Raw genomic sequence first — 23,533 nt, 5'->3', positions numbered from 1 at the left:
TTAGGAGCAACCCATTGTGCAAAAGTAAAAGACAATGTGCCTTCTGGCTTCCCTGCTGAGATGCTCATTCTTGCTCTATAACTGAGTTACAGTCAGCTACCATACAAGCTGAATGCTAATATTCTTACGGGCATGCATCTTGCATGGCAAAAGCTTGATGTGCTTCACGTGCAAGCCGAAATGCTAATATAGCCAAAACATTTGTCAACCTTATTTTTCTGTTATTGTTCTCTGTGTTTTGTCATTGAAGGAGCTGGTAGGACCCGTGGTTAGTAATAGGCCAGTCATTGATTTCATACTGCCCCAGCTTTCTCCAGGTGTATCCACTGTGAGGATGAATGCAGCTTACCCAGGTGTTTACCCTTTACATATTTGACAAGCAAAACACCAAAGTCGTGTAAATCTATATTATCTATTATTATTGTATGACTAAACGTGTTGTGTGCTCAACAGTAAACTAAACCACAGCTCTTGAGGAAAAAGTGTTTCCAACACAATTAAAAAGTGTATTTTGTTGAGGGGAAGAGACAAACATCTAAAACAATCAAACAAACAACAATTTTAAACATTTGATGAGCTAATTGAGCTATACATATGGAATAATTTTGTGCAGCCTGTCTTTTTTTCCCTAAGGATTGACTCATTTACTTTGGGCATCAGGTGGGGCACACCCTGGACAAGGTTGCCAGCCAATTGCAGGGCAGACGATTATTTAAGTCGCAACGACAAACGCGGTCTTCCTGAATTAATACTGTACTACAGAAACAATTATATGTTGTCATATTTTTATTGGACACGCCATGTAAACACATTCATCAATGCTCCAAGAGCCAGTCAAACAAGAGTTCAATGCGACATGATTGATGGTGTTGGTTCAAGCTGCCCTTCCATTTAAAACAAAACAAAACACACTCCAGTTTAGAATTTTCTATCCTCAAGAAGGTTTGCCTAATGTGAACCATGCCTCATAGAAGAGCTCTCAGAAAACTATCTCTAAAAGCTTTAAGGTTCTTTATTCCATGGCAGCTTTATTTATGTAGCACATTTCTTAACTCTGTGCTTCACATAATTAAAAGGGCATTTAAAAACATTTACATTGACAAACAAAACTCTTATACTTTACATTTTAAAGCTAAGTAAATAAAAAAGTAGCTTGCTAAAATTGCTAAAAGAACTTAAAGTGATGACATTTTCAAGCAGTCACAAACAGAAGAGTCAGACATTTAAAAACAAAGTAATGCTAGAAAAAGTATCTTTCTAAAATTACTCAAAGAAAGTAAAGTGAAACGGATTTTAAAAAATCATACATTTGGGGAAAAACACATATATATATCTATATCTATAGATATATAGAGAGAGAGAGAGAGAGAGAGAGAGAGAGAGAGAGAGAGAGAGAGAGAGAGAGAGAGAGAGAGAGAGAGAGAGAGAGAGAGAGAGAGAGAGAGAGAGAGAGAGAGAGAGAGAGAGAGAGAGAGAGAGAGAGAGAGAGAGAGAGAGAGAGAGAGAGAGAGAGAGAGCAATCCCTCATTTTTAACAGTTAATTGGTTCCGGTCCCTCCTGCCCTCGCGAAAAGTGAAAAACATACACTATGGAGGAAATTTTATTTGATGCAGTTATTCATTTGTTTTAAACAGTGACACACCACATCAATTGAACTGTCGTCACTCTGAAACATCTATAGATTTAATGGAACTGCATGTTATCTTCATGGGGAACAGAGCCAACATTGATGTTCTGAAAGATTTGACTCATGGGTAACATACACAAATTGAACAAAAAGGGATCCAGCGTCATGGCCATTTGATCAGATTCAAAACTTCCAACGGAGAAAGCTTTGACCACAAGAGCAAAGCACAGTATGCTCGTTGATGTGAAGAAAAACCCTAGTGTTGGCTTAAGACTTACAGAAATAACTGTTGACAAATCTATAATATGTATAATATTAAACAAGAATGAATTTCCTTCAAGCCATTGACGTCCAAAAAAACACTGCTACAGATCTGAAGTTTCCTGGATAGACACCGCTCCTGGCAAGCTGTTGTGCTGACAGATGAAACCAAAGTTGAGTTGTTTGGAGTGAATACACAACGATATGTTTGGAGAAAATAAGGCGCACACCTCACGACCATCAAAACCACTTCCCAGCTTTGAAGTATTTTGGAGGAGTCCACATGCTGTCCTAATCCTACGCCCGGAAACATTGTTGTCATCGAAGAAAATATTAATTACCAAGTTAATCGAAACATTTTGCAGATGACTCAAGTGCTTCTGTCTACCAGTTAAAGCTTAACAGAATGTGTGTGATGCAATCGGACGACCAAAGAGTTGAAGTAAATACACCACTCAACGGCTTCAACAGAAGAAAATACACCATCTCAGGAGCCTTGACCTCAACGAGATTTAGATGTTGTGGCATTACCTCCACAGAGGACTTCACACCAAACATTACTAGAATATTGGTGAAAAGAAACAGTTATGTAAAGAAGAATAGTTCAAAACGCTACTTGACCATTGGGCAGGTCTGATCCGCAGCTACATGGAATGTCTCATTGTGGTTATTGCCACCAAAGGAGGCCCCATCAATTATACAATCGACAGCTTCACATACCTTTTCGTGTTCTATAAAATCAGGGAAAGAAATATTTTTTGTGGGGTACTAATCCCATAAAGACTTTCAAATTAAAGGTCAACCAGTCTGCCCAGGATGTATTGGGAAGATCAAGACCTCTTCCCAAACAACCATGGATCTCACAGCTGACCCTTGACATCATTGACCGCCGCCATGCTGCTCGCCTGCGCGGTGATATCACAAAGTACCGGAGGCTCAATGCAGCACGGAATGCGGCAATTGCAACTGACAGGGAGAGATACTGGGGAGAAGAGGCCGAACGCATGGAATCAGCAGCACAGCGCAACGACCTTAGACAGGTCTTTCAATGCTGCGCCAAGCCCGCATCGGACCACACATCAAGACCGCCCTCATGAAGGATGCCAGTGGAAATCGCATAACCACTGAAATAGACTGCCTTGAACTCTGGAAAGAGCACTTCAGCAACCTCCTTCATCACCCTCCAGTTCCCACGACCCCCGTCTTGTTACTGCTGCCAACTCTACCACCCCCAACCCCAACTGCAAAACTGACCCAGTCACAATCGACGAGGTCAGAGCAGCAATAAAATCGCTAAAAAATCACAAGGCCCCTGGAATCTGTGCCATCACTGCAGAGCTGCTCAAAGAAGGTGGTGACTCCATGGCCCAGTGGCTCACCCACATCATTAACCATGTGTGGGTGGCAGAACAGCCCCCCACAGACTGGACCCGAGGCATCATCCTGCCATTCTGAAAGCAGAAAGGTGACAATCAACTCTGCAACAACTACAGAGGCATCTCACTGCTCTCCATACCCGCAAAACTGTTCACCCGGATCCTTCTCACCCGCGCCCTTCCCGCCATTCGAAGCCATCGCTGCCCCCAACAAGCTGGCTTCATGCCCAACCGGTCCACCATAAATCACATCTCAGCAGTTAGACTCATTGTTGAGAAGGTTAGAGAGTTTCGGAAGGACCAACATCTTTTTATAGCCTTCATAGATCTCAAAGCTGCCTTTGATACAGTCGACCACCTCTCCCTTTGGAACATTCTGAAATACCTTGGAGTGCCACCCAAAATAACCACATTGTTCCAGCGACTCTACAACAACTCAGAGAGCTGTGTTCGTGTGAATGGGAAGGACTCAGAGTGGTTCCCCATTACCACCTTATGATCCGAGTCCGGGAGCAAGTCTCAGGAGTGTCGCTCGGCAACTTCCACCTGACCGACCTTGAATACGCTTATGACACCACCCTGTTCAGCAACTCCCTCCAACACCTCAGCAGTGCTCTCTCCATATACCGAACAGAACTAGCAAAGCTGGGCCTCCAAGTAAGCTGGCAGAAAACCAAACTTATGTATATCGGTGACGGACCCAACCCCTCCCCCCTGATCTTTGGCACAGACGAAGTGCAATTTGTCAATTCCATCATCTACCTGGGCTCCACTATTACCAGCAGCGGCGATCTCAAGCCAGAGATTGACCGCAGACGCGCCCTCTCGGCCGCGGCAATCCAGTCACTGTGGCGGCCCCTTGGCGCCACCACTCAGTGTCCCAAAAGACCACGATTCGCATTTATAACTCAGCAGTTCCTCCCAACCTCCTGTATGGTGCAGAATCCTGGCCATTAAACAAGACCCAGGCCAGGAGGATCGACGGCTTTGACAGCAGGTCACTCAGAACCATCTTGAACATCAGCTGGCACCTCCATGTTTCCAACTCAGAACTCCGAAAACATACCCTTCAGCCCCCTGCATCCCGACTGGCCGCTCAGAGGCGCATCCGTTGGCTTGGTCATCTCCTCCGATTACCCCCGCAACACCCAACTCGTGCCATCTTCTCATTTGATCCAGCGACAGCCGGCTGGAAAAGGCCACGCGGCAGACCCCACACCAGATGGCTTGATACCATCAGAGAGGATCTCAAACACCAGGGCCTTACCCTGGAGGATGCAGCGGACCTGGCCCATGACTGTGGTCATTGGCGGACCCTAGTGAAGCTGATTGGCTCTACGCACTGCGACGACCCAGCCGAATGAGACTGGGCCTCCGCGTCGCAAGAGCATTATTATTATTATAATCCCATAAAAATGGTTTGATTAGATAACAAATTTTTGCACATGATCTGAATGTGCTGTATGCACATACTGTATTCAATTCAATTACAAATGTATTGTCAGATGTGCTCTCTGTGTAACATACAGCAGAGATGAAATTTCTTCCCTCTCAAGACAAGAGGAGCCTCTGCGGGTGCCCGCTCCACTATCAAAGGAACAGTTAACATAAAATGACAAAATAATATAACACAACACATAAGACACAGACAGTTGTGCAATCCTAACCACTTTTCTTGCATACACTTTGTTGTTTTTAGCAGTTATAGATGAAAGAGGAGCAAATCAAAGTGTCCTTTTCACCAGTGGATCAAAGATGTCATGCTCAAAATGTGCACACGTCTGCGACAAGCTAAGTTTAAAAGCAACAAGAAGCTGTAGCCTCCATTAAGGAAAAAGAGATTGGCTCTCATCTCCTGTCCCATGTAAATCCGCTTCAATTCCAAGCCGCGACTCCCAATTCCACAGATGCATCGGCGCTCTGCACTGACGCTCCTTTCTTCTCATCGTCAGCTCCCCAAGCCATGCATCCATCCATCCATGTTAGCACAATTATACAACTTGTAGCAGTTGTTTAAATTTTTTGGAGGGGAAAAAAACGAATCAGACAGGACAGAAAATTAAAGTCATTTTAAGTCTCAACTTTCTGGGTTGAAGAAATGCTCAAAGAAATCAAGCAAAACAATCAGAGGGAAAAATATGAGGAAAAAATGATTTCTTCACCCCGTAAATTTACAGTCGCAAAACTTAGACTTGCATCTGATTAGATCTGCTCGTTAGTCTGCAGGTAAACAGGAGTTATCACACTTAGGAGAGCTATTGCACCAAATGCACTGATATGAATCATAGCTTCATCATGGAATATCTCACTTTAAATAAAGGAGAGGATTATCAAACTTCTTAAAGAAGGTAAATCATCACGCAATTTTGCAAAAGATGTTGGTTGTTAACAGTCAGCTGTATCTAAAATCTGGACCAAGTACATACAACGTGGCAGGGTTTTTAAAGGCAAGCATACCGGGAGACCAAGGAAGATATCAACACAGAAAATGCACAGCCAAATAAATGGGGGATGAACCAAAGGAAACTCGAGACATTTGTAATAATAATAATAATACATCACATTTGTAAGCGCCTTTCACAACACTCAAGCCAAACTTTAGGAAACTGCTGTAAGGAAATAGGATCTACATACAGAAAGCTAAATGAAATCCATCATTAATGCCTAAGCAGAAAAAAATCTGTTACAATGGGCTAAGGAAACGCAATCGTTGTCTCTGGCTGACTGGATGAAAATCATAGTCAGTGATCAGTCGCAAATATGCATTGGGCAAGGTGATGATGCTGAAACTTTTGTTCTGTTGGACATTCATAAAGACAAGTGCCTGAAGAAAATATGCACATTTCAGCAGTCAATGACGACATCAGGCTGTGTGTCGGGTAAAAGCACTTGGGAAACTGTCATTACACCTTCAGTAAATGCACAAGTTTTCTTTTTGGACACTTTCTTGTCCCATCAATTGAAAATTTGATTTGGGTGATGATGAAATCATTTTGCATGATGCTTCCAAACCGCTAAGCTGCTCTGACAAAAGCATTCATTCATTCATTCATTCATCTTCCGAGCCGCTTGATCCTCACTAGGGTCGCGGGGGGTGCTGGAGCCTATCCGAGCTGTCTTCGGGCAGTAGGCGGGGGACACCCTGAATCGGTTGCCAGCCAATCGCAGGGCACACAGAAACGAACAACCATTCGCACTCACACTCACACTCACACATAGGGACAATTTAGAGTGTTCAATCAGCCTGCCACGCATGTTTTTGGAATGTGGGAGGAAACCGGAGCACCCGGAGAAAACCCACGCAGGCCCGGGGAGAACATGCAAACTCCACACAGGGAGGCCGGAGCTGGAATCGAACCCGGTACCTCCGCACTGTGAAAGCAACGTGCTAACCACTGGACTACCGGGCCGCCCCTGACAAAAGCAATCGGACAAAATTTGAGTCAGATTGATGAAGGGTACTGTTTGTCATTCATCGAGCCTTTTGAGGTTGCGAGCTGTTCCAAAAGTCAGAGTTGGTGCAACAAAGTACTGGTGGTGTGCTGAAGTGTGACTTTGTTGTTGTATTTCACAATTCCATTTTTTCCCATCAGAATTGATTGAATCCATATTTTTCCTTCTGCTTGGTCCAAACAATTAACTGTTACCAAATCTCATATTTTTCTTGTTTTGTGTTTCTTAAAGTTACCATTTAAAATGATTTGTTTTGCGTCATGCCTACGATTGTAGTCTGATTTTGACTACTGGTAATTCCAGATTATTATTTTTTTTTACAAGGGGTTGTATTACGTAATTACTAGTGCAATGCTTGGCTGATGAAGGGCCACCTCCAAGAGAAAAAATACAATTGATGAGTTTTCTGATTTTATGGCGGCTCCGCTGGCCTTTGCACTTCCCCACGTTTGAGCACAAATAGCCTCAGGACAGTGTCTATATCTGCCCCCTGATCAACATGGTAATGAAAAGTCATGCTCACGTTGACACTGTGGGACTGGAAAGGGAGTGTCAAGTGGAGTGGCTGAATTGGACAGGACAAGACAGATTCAAAACAGGCTGCAAAACGAGGGGGGAAAGTGTGCTTTAATTCTTTTAATCAAAGCATATCACAGGGATGTCATGAATCAATGTATTAATTTGTCTCTTGTAAATTTTAACAGCGGTTGTTGAGCAGAGTTCCCCGCCTGTTCCAGTGGAGGTTTTCCCTGCTAATGCAGGCCAAGACATTGCACCGACTCAATCGGCAGGTATGATGCACTCATTTGTTGGGAGACTGAACTTTCCGCTTACTCAAATCAGGTCTAAGTCTTGGCGCAGGTGGTGTAATGCGGTTTTGGTGGATTTGATCAAAGTGCAGGCAGACTTGTGGTGGATGTCAGAATATTACTTTCTCAAATATTACAACAGAACCCTCTCAATCACAGCACAAATCCATTCATCCATCCATCCATCCATCATCTACCGCTTATCCGGGGCCGGGTCGCGGGGGCAACAGCTTTAGCAGGGAAGCCCAGACTTCCCTCTCCCTAGCTACTTCTTCCAGCTCTCCCCGGGGGATTCCGAGGCGTTCCCAAGCCAGCTGGGTGACGTAGTCTCTCCAACGTGCCCTGGGTCTTCCTCGGGGTCTCCTCCCGGTGGGACATGCCCGGAACACCTCACCAGGGAGGCGCTCAGGAGGCATCCGAATCAGATGCCCAAGCCACCTCATCTGGCTCCTCTCGATGTGGAGGAGAAGCGGCTCGACTCTGAGCCCCTCCCGGATGACCGAGCTCCTCACCTTATCTCTAAGGGAGAGCCCGGACACCCTGCGGAGAAAACTCATTTCGGCCGCTTGTATCCGGGATCTCGTTCTTTCGGTCACGACCCATAGCTCGTGGCCATAGATGAGGGTTGGGACGTAGATCGACCGGTAAATTGAGAGCTTCGCCCTTTGGCTCAGCTCCTTCTTTACCACGACAGACCGATACAACGTCCGCATCACAGCAGACGCTGCACCGATCCGCCTGTCGATCTCTCGCTCCCTCCTGCCCTCACTCGTGAACAAGACCCCAAGATACTTAAACTCCTCCACTTGGGGTAATATCTCCTCCCCGACCCGGAGGGGGCAATCCACCCTTTTCCGACTGAGGACCATGGTTTCAGATTTGGAGGTGCTGATTTTCATCCCAACCGCTTCACACTCGGCTGCGAAACGCTCCAGTGAGAGTTGTAGAGCCCCGTTTGAAGGAGCCAACAGCACCACATCATCTGCAAAAAGCAGGGATGTAATACTGAGGCCCCCAAAACAGACTCCCTCAACGCTTCGGCTGCGCCTAGAAATTCTGTCCATAAAGGTTATGAACAGAATCGGCGACAAAGGGCAGCCTTGGCGGAGTCCTACCCCCACTGGAAACGGTTCCGACTTACTGCCGGCAATGCGAACCAAACTCTGACATCGGTGGTATAGTGACCGAACAGCCCGTATCAGGGGGTTCGGTACGCCATACCCACGAAGCACCCCCCACAGAACTCCCCGAGGGACACGGTCAAACGCCTTCTCCAAGTCCACAAAACACATGTAGACTGGTTGGGCGAATTCCCACATACCCTCAAGGACCCTGCTAAGGGTGTAGAGCTGGTCCACTGTTCCACGGCCGGGACGAAAACCACATTGCTCCTCCTCAATCTGAGGCTCGACTTCCTGACGGACCCTCCTCTCCAGCACCCCTGAATAGACCTTACCAGGGAGGCTGAGGAGTGTGATCCCTCTGTAGTTGGAACACACCCTCCGGTCCCCCTTTTTAAAAAGAGGGACTACCACCCCGGTCTGCCAATCCAGAGGCACTCTCCCTGTTGACCACGCGATGTTGTAGAGGCGTGTCAACCAGGACAGCCCCACAACATCCAGAGCCTTGAGGAACTCCGGGCGGATCTCATCCACCCCTGGGGCCTTGCCACCGAGGAGCTTTTTAACCACATCGGTGACTTCAACCACAGAGATAGGAGAGCCCACCTCAGAGTCCCCAGGCTCTGCTTCCTCAAAGGAAGGCGTGTTGGTGGAGTTGAGGAGGTCTTCGAAGTACTCTGCCCACCGGTTCACAACGTCCCGAGTCGAAGTCAGCAGCGCCCCATCCCCACTGTACACAGTGTTAGTGGTGCACTGCTTCCCCCTCCTGAGACGTCGGATGGTGGACCAGAATTTCCTCGAAGCCGTCCGGAAGTCGGCTTCCATGGCCTCACCGAACTCTTCCCATGCTCGGGTTTTTGCCTCGGCGACCACCGAAGCCGCGGTCCGCTTGGCCAGTCGATACCCGTCAGCTGCCTCTGGGGTCCCACAGGCCATAAAGGCTCGATAGGACTCCTTCTTCAGCTTGACGGCATCCCTTACTGCTGGTGTCCACCAGCGAGTACGAGGATTGCCGCCACGACAGGCACCAACCACCTTACGGCCACAACTCAGATTGGCCGCCTCAACAATAGAGGCACGGAACATGGTCCACTCGGACTCAATGTCCCCCGTCTCCCCCGGAACATGGGAAAAGCTCTGTCGGAGGTGGGAGTTGAAACTCCTTCTGACAGGGGATTCCGCCAGACGCTCCCAACAAACCCTCACTATACGTTTGGGTCTGCCAGGACGGACCGGCATCTTCCCCCACCATCGGAGCCTACTCACCACCAGGTGGTGATCAGTTGACAGCTCCGCCCCTCTCTTCACCCGAGTGTCCAGAACATGCGGCCGCAAATCCGATGATACAACTACAAAGTCGATCATCGAACTGCGGCCTAGGGTGTCCTGGTGCCAAGTGCACATATGGACACCCTTATGTTTGAACAAGGTGTTCGTTATGGACAATCCGTGGCGAGCACAGAAGTCCAATAACAAAACACCACTCGGGTTTTGATCGGGGGGGCCGTTCCTCCCAATCACGCCCCTCCAGGTATCACTGTCATTGCCCACGTGAGCATTGAAGTCCCCCAGCAGAACAATGGAGTCCCCAGCAGGAGTACTCTCCAGCACACCCTCCAAGGACTCCAAAAAGGGTGGGTATGCTGAGCTGCTGTTTGGTGCATATGCACAAACAACGGTCAGGACCCGTCCACCCACCCGAAGGCGGAGGGAGGCAACCCTCTCGTCTACCGGTGTGAACCCCAATGTACAGGCACTGAGCCGGGGGGCAATGAGTATGCCCACACCTGCTCTGCGCCTCTCACCGTGAGCAACTCCAGAGTGGAAGAGAGTCCAACCCCTCTCGAGAGAACTGGTACCAGAACCCAGGCTGTGTGTGGAGGCAAGTCCGACTATATCCAGTCGGAAATTCTCTGCCTCACACACCAGCTCGGGCTCCTTCCCTGCCAGAGAGGTGACATTCATTGAATACATTATTATTATTACATTGATCTTTAGTATATTTTTAAAATGACATCCCTGGGTTTGGGTGGAGTGGGGAACTAATATATATATATATATATATATATATATATATATATATATATATATATATATATATATATATGACAGTATATACCTGTGTGTGTGTGTGTGTGTGTGTGTGTGTGTATATATATATATATATATATGACAGTATATACCTGTGTGTGTGTGTGTGTGTGTGTGTGTGTGTGTGTATATATATATATATATATATATATATATATATATATATATATATATATATATATATATATACAGTATATACCTGTATATACTGTATATATATGGAATAGATAGAGATTATTACAGTTAATCATCAGTTAATGACACGATATATGGGATTTTCGTGTCATAATTTTCATTTTCCTTTCCTTCTGAAACAGAGGTGGATGAGTGCCAGATCAACCCTTATATCTGTGGCCAGGGTCTTTGTTACAACACAGCCGAAGGCTTCACCTGCCATTGTAATGAGGGATACCGCTTGAGTGATGCACTGACCTCTTGTGTGGGTGAGTGTAAAAGGCTAAGGCCATTAAGTTTAAAGATCACTTTATCATCATGTCTTTTTACATGGACAGAATATTTGCCTCCTTTTTTTTGCTTCATTCTTTCTCTATTGTATACATTGTTCTAATTTTTGTCTAATTAACAAAATGTCAGTAAGGATAAGCTCGAGTTAACATAACTCAAATGAGGGAAAACAGGTGTGAATGGATAGAGAAATGTAAAAGGTAACTTTTAATTCAAAAAGAAAATTGCTGCTGAACTGTCATGTTAAAACAAAAAATACAGCATTTTTATACTACATGACATTCCGATGACGTTACAAATGACCTTTCTCTGTATTTTTACAGCCTGGTCTTTCATGTGGTATTAACTACCAATTAAGGAGAGAGAAAAATATCCGGTTATGTTTTTCTTCAGCCCTAGAGGAGGACACAGAACTCTCCCTACACTCCTAACAAAGACAAAAACAAAGACAGTTAAAACAATAAAATATCCTCCAAACTCCTTGGCTTACTCGCAGTTGGAGGGTTCCCCCCGAACGGGGGGACAAATCAAGGAACCAATCCCTGCACCCCGAACGGGGTGCCCTTACGGCCGTTTTTTTTTTCGGCTAACCGCCCCCTGAACCTGGCAGGGTGGCGGGCGGACCTTTTGCTCCAGGCGGGGGACATAGAGACAAATCCGGGGCCCACACAGACACTCTCACGCACGCAACAAACACACACACAACAAACTACCCGGACATGCGACATTTGCACACAACAGATTACAAGAAGACAGACATCCTTCAGATGCAACCACCACACACCACACTGGGTACACAAACATTGCACAAACATAAACACTAGACAATACAACATAACATGGAAATGCAGACTACATCCCAAAACACCACCACGAACAACAACACCTCGTAGGACACCAACAGACACCATACAAGAAACCAAACTAGAAAAACAACACAACACACCTCGTCTCACCAACTACACCAGCATTAGGAAAGACAGAGAACACAAGGGAGGAGGAGGACTGCTCACATACATTCACAAATCAGTCACATTCACTCCCATGAACATCCCCAACAACATTAACACCAACACTACAGAAATTCAAACCGTAAAGATTCACATAACCAACCACAAAAGACTACACATATGCAACATGTATATACCCCCCCGAGATACCACCCGACCAGACCACGCCACAGAAGACACAGACATCACCAACACCTTCCAATACATAAACTCGCTGAACAACACCATTCTAACCGCAGACATCAACGCTCACTCAACACAATGGCACTCTCCCTACGACGACCACAGAGGCACCCTCATTGCAGACATACTACAGAACTCCCAACAAATCACTCTAAACGCAAACACACCTACCAGAAAACCTACAAACATCAACCAACAACCAACATCACCGGACATCACAACAGCCAGCAACAGCATCACAAACAGAACAACATGGACCACAATACACGCACTCAGTTCAGACCACCTTCCTATCAAAATCACACACAACACGCGTGCTCCTTTCCGCCTACAACAACACCTTCAAACTTACACAAATTACAGGAAAGCAGACTGGGAAGGATACACCTCTGAAATAGAATCAGCACTGGAGAACTTAACCATACCTGACAACATCCACACAGCCAACACCATGCTCACAAACCTCATACTTACAGCAGACAAACACCACATACCCCACGGAAAAATAAAAAGCAAATCACTTCTCCTACCACAACACATCAGAATACTCATCAGCCAAAGAAACGACATCAGACAACAAAACCACCAAGACCCACGCATCACAGACCTAAACAAAGAAATAGACACACAAATCCAAAAACACAAACAAGAGCTATGGAAAGAACACTTAACGGATGCATGGAACCACAGACACAAACAATACATACTCTGGAACACAGTAACAAGACTATCAAACAAAGAACAAAACGCACCAGAAAACATCACAATACAGTTCGGACAACACACGGCAATATCCAACAAACAGAAAGCACGAGCATTCAACAATCAATTCACCAACATAATACAACACAAAACCAACAGAACATACAGACAACTACAACGCAAAATACGAAAACTCAACACCACGCCCATAACCATCACAGAACAACAAGTCAAACAAGCACTACAACGCTCCAAAAACAACAACTCCACAGGCCCAGACAACATAAACATCAGACATCTGAAACACCTAGGCCCCAAAGCAATAACACTACTCACACACACTTACAACACATCACTCAACACCAACACCATCGCCGCAATATGGAAGACTGCAAAAATAATCCCAATACCAAAACCCAACAAAAACCACGCACTCGGCCCATCCTACAGACCAATAGCACTACTCAGCCCAATAGCCAAAACAATGGAAAAGGTAATACTACCCTTCATTACCAACAACACTCAACTACCCTCTCACCAACACGGCTTCCGAAAACAACACTCCACAACCACAGCACTACACCACATACACAACATCATAGCCACAGGTTTCAATCAACAAAAACCACCACAACGAACAGTTGCCATAGCCCTAGACATGTCCAAAGCCTTTGACACGGTAAACCTACACACACTCACAAACAAACTCAACAACACTAACACCCCAAACATCATCATCAAATACATCTTCAACTACATAAGGGGACGCAGACAATACACTCAATACCGGGGGGAAACATCAGAACATAGAAACACGAAAACGGGGGTACCACAGGGGGGAGTACTTTCACCAACACTATTCAACATATACATGGCAGACTTACCACAACCACCTCCAAATGTACACACAGTTACATATGCAGACGACATCACCATTCTATCCACACATGTCAAACCACAACAGGCACAACAACAAGTACAAAAATATCTCCACGACATATACAACTGGACAAAACAGAACCAACTCACACTCAACGCAGACAAAACCACCACCACTCTGTTCACACCGGATCCGGCAGAATACAGCAACAGGCTCACTTTACAAATAGATAACACCACCCTACCCACAGTCCGCGAACCCAAAATACTGGGATTAACATGGGACCCCAAACTCACCTTCTCAAAACACACACAACACACTCTAACCCGCGCCAAGCAATCAAACAAAATACTTAAAGCCTTAACAACCACTCACTGGGGAAAATCCAAAGAAACTATACTCACCACATACAAAGCAACCACACTCACACGCCTCGAATACGCAAACACTATATGGTCACCAACACTATCGGACACAAACAAGACAAAACTCCAGACCACACAGAACACAGCACTCAGAATAGCAACAGGATGCACACAAGACACAAACATACAACACTTGCATGAGGAAACAAAAACTCTCCCACTGAACACCCATCTAAAACTACACGCATCGCAAATCAGACAAAAAGCCCAACACCCAACCCACCCACTACACCCACTCACTCAACAACCACCACCACCCAGACAAAAGAAACAAACAATCTTCCACAACAACAACTACACACACAACAAAGACACAACACCACAGGACACCAACAACGACACCATAAAACAGAACATGAAAGACATACACACCCACTTTGTACAAACACACTTGGACACCAGACAACACAACAAAGTAATACATGCACCAGCACCAGAAATAGACACATCAGAGCAAGACCTACCACACAGAACCAGACAACCCCTAGCACAACTCCGAACCAACAAATCACCAGCCCTCCACTCCTACCTACACAACATTACACCGGACACACACCCAACACCACTCTGTGCGCTATGCGGCACGCAAGTGCACGACACACAACACCTGTTCACCTGCACAAACATACCCACCACACTGACTCCGGAGGACCTCTGGCAAAACCCAAGCGGAGTGGCGGCCCTGCTCGCCCGCTGGGTCGGCGGAGGGGGGTCTGGGGATCCGGGAGACGGAGTGAGGGCCCGGTCCCCCAATGTCGGGGCACGGGTGGGGTCGACAACAACAACAACAACAAATAATATCATAAAACAGCAAACACAGTAAAACAAACAATTCGAATGATGAGTCAAAAAGCCAAAGAAAAAGATTTGTTTAAGACGAGTCTGAAAGATGGACAGAGTGGGCACTTGCTCAACGTTTAAAATAATTTGGAGAATTAAAATGAACTCCAAAATATACAGGGAGCCAGTGAGCAGAGGCCAGAATTTGAGTTATGTGCTCCCATTCCGTGCGCCAATTTGAAGGAGAGCAGCAGTATTTTGGACCAACTGGAGTTGCTTTGGGAGGACTGGCAGTCTCCAAAATAAAGTGCATTGCAGTAATACAGCCGAGATGCAACAAAGGCATCGATTACTGTTTGTAAGTGTTTTTAGGGGGAGTTCTGTATTTTATTTAATTTTTTTTTTTTTTAAAGGAAAAGACAAATTTATTGCTTATATGGCTTTGTCTGTTTTCTTTTTAGTCTGAATACTCAATTATGGCTTTTCCCCCATATGATCATATTGTTTTTCTAACCAGATTGTATGCTCTCTTGTTTGTTCAGATTTAAATGAATGTTTGAAGACCCCATCTTTGTGCTCCGGTGGTCGGTGCCAAAACACCGAGGGTAGTTTCCTTTGTGTGTGTCCACAAGGATTCGTTGTTGACGACATGGGAACCTCTTGTGTAGGTCAGTATGTCAAGTTTTTCCTGAAATTTTCATTAAGTACACCATCCATTTGATGAGACAAATGTTTTCTCTATGCCTTTATCTTAGTTGACACATTTAGCAGCGTGTGAATCTGTTCTACCACACACACGACAAACCAGAACCAGATACTGGGCATGAGCATTTCAATTTCAATTTCTATTTGAGTTTTAGTCGGGTCTTCGTTTCAATCTGTCGTTTGGGTTTTTATTAGTTTGGGTCATGTTCATACTGTTTTTAGTACAGTCAAGTTTTAGTCAACTATAACTCTGAGCATTTTAGTCTTATTCTTATTTTAGTCTGAATTGTCCATGACTATTTTAATGTAGTTTTAGTTGATGAAAACTGATGATGTTTTAGTCAAAGATGACTGATGACATTTTAGCAGATGTGGCAAATTCCGGTCCAGAAAGTACAAGCAAAGCCAGAGTTCGGCTTAAGCTACAGGTGCTTCTACTCAACCGGCAGGTGAATAAACTTGATTACCTGCAGCTAAATCCTATCTTCTTTTTTCTGATCCAAAGAACATATCGCTCATCGGGATTGAGGAAAAGACATTGTGATCCAGCTTCCAGAAATAACACATGATATTTTGTGTCATACGATTTAGTGATAGTTATCGTCACGTGACCAGCATTTTTGTTGTGTCTCGTTTCGAAAATCGGCATTTGAGTCTTCCGGAATTTCTCTGAAAGGCTAAAATGCCAATTACGACATTATTTACAAAGGCCTGCTTGTCTGTACATTCACTTGATTCAATTTGAAAACTCACATCGTGGATTTAGCGTTTGATTCGTGGAAAAAAGGATGCTCTTACCCATACCCAACTGAAAGACAGGACACAGCCATTTGGGAAGCAAAAACAGTCAGTCTTGTGTGACTCAGCAAAATCTTCCGTCTGATTAAGCACTGGGTCACACAGAAGTTCCATAGACTACAAGTACGTATCAAGAGAATTCAAAGTACCGGTAGGTGGAAATTTGGATGGAACCACGCTGACCACACTGTTCCTAAAATCTGCACCTCCTTGCTGCCTGCTTCCTCGCTCTTACTCTGATATAAATATGAGGTAGTCTGTCATTTTGTGGTTTCTTGCCAATTCAACACAGAATTCCCCACCCACAAAGAGGAAACTGAATAGGAGCTGTAAGAGCAAACTAGCTGATGGTCATCACCCCAAAACTCAACCAAAACCTCCCCTCTTCCGTAGTGGTGAGAAAAGGATACTGTTATAACCTTTTGAGGATATGTTTTGGTTTAGACAGTATATGGTCGAAACAGATGCAACCCATCCATGGATTTTTAATGCACTGAAACACTTTTTTTTGTACCGGGGTGGGGTGGGGGGATCTGTGCAGAATGATTAACTCCGAGTATCTCAGCTTCTTTACGCTTTCATGCAGTTTAATAATATGAGCTTCGCTATATCGGTTGTCAAGATGGGTGCTTTACTGTTTTGGCTGACTCTGACATGCTATTTGGGCTACGATATTCTCTGTTGTTTTCCAAACAAACAATGAAAGCTTCATGATGCAAAACATTTTAAAGTACCTTTTTCTTGTTGGTAGTTATGTGCAGTATAGAAGACACATTTGTGGAACTAAAACTGTTGTTAATACAAGAGAGTTAAGCATAGTTTATGATTTGTCACATGCGTGAGGTCCGCATGGCTCCATGTGGCAAAATCATATCATTTCAGCAACCACGCCCGTCCACGTTTCTCGTGGCAAATGTTTATTTGCTCAAATTTTCCACACACCTGTGAAAATTCGTAACTTTGCAGATGGTCCACACTACTGTCGAGTTAGAGCTGTTGTAAATAACCGTGTTTTCTAATTCCTGTTTCTTTTTCATTTCTTTTTTTCAAATGTATGTACCGTTTATTGTTCACCCTAAACTGATGTTTATCTTTGAATACCAAAACAGCAGGAGTTTCAACATCTATTGTAGTGAAGTGTCATTCACGTGCTGAAGATGTTTATGTCTCAGACAATATTGTCTAACAGCAAGTCACAGCAGTCACGCAGACTGTAAATGTCGCAAAAGTTGTTTGCCTGATTGCGCACATCTCATTTCTGCACAGGACGTGCAGTACGTGCAGTACGTGCGTTAAATGTAAACCAAGCGTTAATCTCAGCGTTAATGTTACTGTATGTCATTTATAGGGATTGTTCTCGAAACCTTTGCACCACCTAAGTACAAGTACCTCCTCAATGAACCAACATTAAAATACATTGTAGTAATAGTAGGACTACATGCTGGTGAAAATATAATTGTAAGTCATTGTAACATTATTAAAATGCAAATGAAATAAGTTAACAAGAAATTTAAAAAAAAATAATGCACCTGAACTGTACTTGGGAAGTGATTCTTTTAAATAGAACTAGATTGAGCCTGAATTCCACATTTTGACAATCACTGATTTATGGTACATTATAGCAAACAGTAGAATGTAAAATTGTCTATGGGGGTAATACTTTCCATTATTCATATATATTTTCTTCTTTTTTTTATTATTATTATTTTTTTACAGATATCAATGAATGTGCAAACAGCACAGCGTGTCCGTCTGGCATTTGTATTAACATCCCTGGGGGCTACAACTGCGGCTCTTGCCCTCCTGGGTTCTTGGCGCAGGGAGGCCAGTGTATAGGTAGGTCCAGTACTGCCAGCATTTTTTTTTTTTTGTGAGTGAGAGGGTACATGCGTGCATTCATGCGGTAGTTATAGTCAGCGCTTCATCTGCATCTTCTTCCCATATTGCAAACACCTGAAAGACGATCTCATTCATTTGGACCGAGAATGGGACGTGAGGTTGTGGCTTCTCTATAGTGCAAGGAAAGTCAAACCACTGTGTGGAGCTGGTGACAGGAAAGAAATATACCATGCTACAGGTTCATTTATAGAACTGAACGATGCAGCTCACAGATGGTTTGCATGTTTCAGCCAAATGAGCATAACCGTGTGTGCGGAACCAGTGGTAAAAGTAGCTGCACCGCAAAGGGTGATGACAGCAACTTTAATTCTATTACTACGGAGCCTCTTTGTCCTCAGCTAATGCGAAGTCATTCAGTTGTTTATGTCGTTGATGCTGGCATGACTGCTATCTCAACAGTATGCAAATGGTGTAGTACAGTATGTCTACAACAGTGTTCATATGCAGCGTTGAATTAAACTGATTCATTGATTGCTCTTGGCTAATTGGCAGTATGCCAGTGTTGTTATTTATTTATTTATTTATGTCTGCCTCTCAGTAGAGTGATCCTCGGTTAAAATCTTGGCTCAGGCCTTTCCACATGGAGATGACATGATCTGCCTTTGCTTGCATGTTTTGGGTTTTTTTTCCCGGTATAGTCTGACTTCCTCACACATGTCAAAAACATCTATGTTATGTTATAAAACTTTTCCATGGGTGTGAGTCTGACTCTAAAAGAGCGTTTGTCCCTGCAACTGACTGGCAGACAGTCCAGGGCGTACCTCTGCTCTCGCCCAGAGTGAGCTGGGATAGGCTCCAATTCAGATGCAGCCCTTGAGAGGGCAAGACATTTCTAAAATAGATGGATGGATGATTGCACTTTTCACAATAAGCTATTACAAGGCCAGGTTATGTGAATTTGACTTTTTCTAAATCCATTGTTGATTTTCATCTTTTTCACATACCTGTTTATTTTTTGTGCATTTTTCAGATAAAGATGAATGCCAGGATCAACGTGTCTGTACCAGGGGCCACTGCATTAACACTGAAGGTTCCTTCTTCTGTCAGTGTGGGCCAGGTTTTAGCGTGTCTCTCTCTGGTGACCAGTGTGATGGTACAGTATATGTAGTGCATTATGTAGTCCGACAGTGCAAATCATTTAAACAGTATTAAAACATATTCTTTGAATAGGACTCTCAGTTTACTATGGAGACTTCTTTCTATGGTAGTTTCCAAGTTGGAACATGCTGTAGTCTCTCACTAACCAATGCAAACCGAGAGGTAAAGTCCTACCTCACGCTAAATATAAAATCATCTACCGTATTTCCCGCACTATTAAGCGCACTTAAAAGCATTAAATTTTCCCAAAAACCGACAGTTCGCCCTATATATGAAAACGGTTTTGAAACAGGCCATTCATTGACCGTCGGCCTTATAATGCAAAGCGCCTACAGAAAATACAGTAATTCAAAACAGCATGCACATTTTTATGCCACCGGGCGAACTCGCTCCGTTTCGCGCCATTCTCAAATCTTGAAATTTCAGGAACTGCAACAGCTGAAGTATTGTTATCGCACTTGAAATTGTTCAATGTGTTTAAAGTCTGCCTACATTCCAAATATACAGCGGGTCTTTCAGATTCAAGTTGAACTTGTTCCGTCACCACTCTTGTAACTCAAAACACTCATCGCAAATCATCTTTCCCCATTCCCGTAATTGTCTTCGCTTTGCCTTTAGTTTGTCCATCAACTTTAATTGGGTATGACGTGAAGCAGCTTCTTTTTAGATTGTTTACCATCTTCCAGACTCCTGGTTGTTGTCAAATGAGATGCCGTGCAGTTGCTTGAACCATCAAATTTATGCTGACGAGTGAAAACAAAAAAATAAGTGGGGGCACATTTCTCTTCAAGTTATTTGCATTTCAGTGTGAAGATGAAAATGTATCACCAAAAGATTTTTTCTCTGCTGCAACAGTCACTGATTTGTGCTTGCGGCAGATGTGGATGAGTGTTTGGAGGAAGACGAGCCATGCAAGTCTGTGGGGGAGTGTGTTAACAACATGGGCTCCTACACGTGTACCTGTCCCCGAGGGTACCAGCAGATCAACGGCACCAGCTGTAGAGGTTAGAAATGTGAAGGAATTTTGAAGAAAACTGTGTTTTTTGTCAAGGGTCACTGAAGCGTGACAGTGTGCATAGTTACCAGGTGTGGACGCATTATGATGTTGATTTATATATATATAATATATATATATATATATATATATATATATATATAACCGTATTTTCACGACTATTCGACGCACCGTACTAATGGCCGCAGTCTCATTAATGGGTGACATTTCTGTATTTTACACATACACAGGACGCACCATACTAATGGCCGCAGTTTTACAGTGGTAAAACATACGCCAGCTTAAACATACGGCATGCATGCGCGCACTCTAACACATTAGCTTGAAGCATACGGTAGCATGCCAAGACATACAGATAAGCTAAAAACACGTTTTTAAAAAGGCAACGAAAGCAGAACTGAGTTCGGGTGTATTTTATTTAGCCATCGTACAATGTTCTCACGTTTTGGCACGCATGCCAAAAGCATAACCGGTGGCTTTAAGTTTGAACTGAGCTTCGTAGGCGTGTCTTTTTGTCGAATTTATTTTCAGGGGTTCTTAGAAACCAAAACCGGAGTTGTTTTGCAACAATGCACATTGCCACACTCTATACAAGTGTTGGTACTGGCTTGAGGCGTCCCTTTAGCGTCCACACACGCCCACCCTTCACCATTGGCGGACTAGCTTGCCTGTCCTCTCTCTCCCTCTCTCTCTCTCTCTCCCTCTCCATATATGTATATATACACGCCCACCCTTCCCTGATTGGCCGACTTCTTTCCCGCATGCCTAGCCACAGTCACTTCCGCCTTTTCTGTATATAAACAGCGTGTCGGCTGTCAGTCAGATTTTGGAACTCAGCGCATATAAAGGACGCTCCGCACCATAAGGCGTCCTGTCCATTTTGGAGAAAATTTAAGACTTTTAATGGCGCCTTATAGTCGTGAAAATACGATATATATATATATAGATAGATAGATAGATAGATAGATAGATAGATAGATAGATAGATAGATAGATAGATAGATAGATAGATAGATAGATAGATAGATAGATAGATAGAGATATAAAAAAAAAATCCTCATCTCACCCCTCGGGTGGTGCCCGTCCCTCATTCAGCTCGGGTCCTCTACCAGAGGCCAGGAAGCTTGAGGGTTCTGCGCAGTATCCTTGCTGTTCCCAGCACTGCACATTTCTGGACTGAGATGTCCGATGTTGTTCCCGGGATCTGTTGCAACCACTCATCTAGTTTGGGGGTCACTGCCCCGAGTGCTCCGACCACCACAGGCACGACTGTCACCTTTGCCTTCCAGGCTCTCTCCAGCTCCTCTCTGAGCCCTTGGTATTTCTCGAGTTTCTCATGTTCCTTCTTCCTGATGTTTCCATCACTTGGGACCGCTACATCCACTACAACGGCTTTCCTCTGCCCTTTATCTATGATCACGATATCTGGTTGGTTCGCCATTACCATCTTGTCAGTCTGGATCTGGAAATCCCACAGGATCTTCGCTCTGTCATTCTCCACCACCTTCGGAGGTGTTTCCCATTTTGACCTTGGGGTTTCCAGTCCATACTCCGCACAGATGTTTCGGTAGACTATGCCAGCCACCTGGTTATGGCGTTCCATGTAGGCTTTCCCTGCCAGCATCTTAAACCCTGCAGTTATGTGTTGGATCGTCTCAGGTGCCTCTTTGCACAACCGACACCTTGGGTCTTGTCTGGTGTGGTATATCTGGGCCTCGATGGCTCTGGTGCTCAAGGCCTGCTCCTGAGCAGCCAGGATGAGTGCCTCTCTGCTGTCCTTCAGGCCAGCCCTCTCTAGCCACTGATAGGACTTCTTGAGATCAGCCACTTCAGTTATGGTCCGGTGGTACATCCCGTGTAGGGGCTTGTCCTCCCATGATGGTCCCTCTTCCAGCGCCTCATCTTCTGTTCCCCATTGTCTGAGACATTCTCTGAGTACGTCATCCGTTGGAGCCTTCTCCTTGATGTATTCATGGAGCTTGGATGTTTCATCCTGGACAGTGGCTCTCATACTCACTAGTCCCCGGCCTCCTTCCTTTCGGCTTGCGTACAGTCTCAGGGTGCTGGATTTGGGATGGAACCCTCCATGCATGGTTAGGAGCTTTCGGGTCTTAACGTCCGTGGTCTGAATCTCTTCCTTTGGCCACCTTATTATTCCTGCAGGGTATCTGATCACTGGCAGGGCATAGCTGTTTATTGCCCGGGTCTTATTCTTGCCATTGAGCTGGCTTCTTAGGACTTGCCTCACTCGCTGGAGGTATTTGGCCGTAGCCGCTTTCCTTGTTGCCAGTTCGAGGTTGCCATTGGCTTGTGGTATACTAAGGTACTTGTAGCTGTCCTCAATGTCTGCTATTGTTCCTTCAGGGAGTGAGACCCCTTCAGTGCGGACGACCTTTCCTCTCTTAGTCACCATCCGACTACATTTCTCAAGCCCGAATGACATACCGATGTCGCTGCTGTAGATCCTGGTTGTGTGGATTAGGGAATCTATGTCCCTTTCGCTCTTAGCATACAGCTTAATGTCATCCATGTAGAGGAGGTGACTGATTGTAGCTCCATTTCTTGGTGATTACTTGGCTTAGGGGGTTCAGTCCTATGCAGAACAGCAGTGGGGAGAGTGCATCACCTTGGTATATGCCACATTTGATGGACACTTGGGTAAGTGGCTTGCCATTGGCTTCAAGTGTGGTTTTCCACATCCTCATCGAGTTCGCAACGAAAGCTCTTAGGGTCCTGTTCACCTTATACAACTCCAAGCATTCAGTGATCCATGTATGTGGCATCGAGTCATAGGCTTTCTTGTAATCAATCCAAGCTGTGCACAGGTTGGTACGT

General features: G+C 44.7%; 2 protein-coding genes across 4 annotated transcripts in view; both read left to right on the top strand.

Moving 5' to 3' along the window:
• rasgrp3 (RAS guanyl releasing protein 3 (calcium and DAG-regulated)) overlaps positions 1-23,533 on the top strand; it is a 130,556-nt gene that overhangs the window by 43,027 nt on the left and 63,996 nt on the right. The window lies entirely within an intron of this gene.
• The window catches only part of ltbp1 (latent transforming growth factor beta binding protein 1), a 117,986-nt gene that overhangs the window by 65,094 nt on the left and 29,359 nt on the right, over positions 1-23,533 (top strand). For 2 of the 3 annotated variants that reach the window (XM_052080998.1, XM_052080996.1), the window contains 7 exons: positions 251-353; positions 7,422-7,508; positions 11,056-11,181; positions 15,726-15,851; positions 18,403-18,522; positions 19,556-19,678; positions 20,562-20,687. In XM_052080998.1, coding sequence (XP_051936958.1) covers positions 251-353; positions 7,422-7,508; positions 11,056-11,181; positions 15,726-15,851; positions 18,403-18,522; positions 19,556-19,678; positions 20,562-20,687 — 811 coding nt within the window. The remainder of the gene's footprint in view (positions 1-250; positions 354-7,421; positions 7,509-11,055; positions 11,182-15,725; positions 15,852-18,402; positions 18,523-19,555; positions 19,679-20,561; positions 20,688-23,533) is intronic. The other variant, XM_052080997.1, reaches the window with a different exon arrangement.

This window comes from Hippocampus zosterae, chromosome 11 (genome assembly GCF_025434085.1).
Source record: "Hippocampus zosterae strain Florida chromosome 11, ASM2543408v3, whole genome shotgun sequence".
Classification (NCBI taxonomy): domain Eukaryota; kingdom Metazoa; phylum Chordata; class Actinopteri; order Syngnathiformes; family Syngnathidae; genus Hippocampus; species Hippocampus zosterae.
This window is presented reverse-complemented; position numbering and strand designations above follow the sequence as displayed.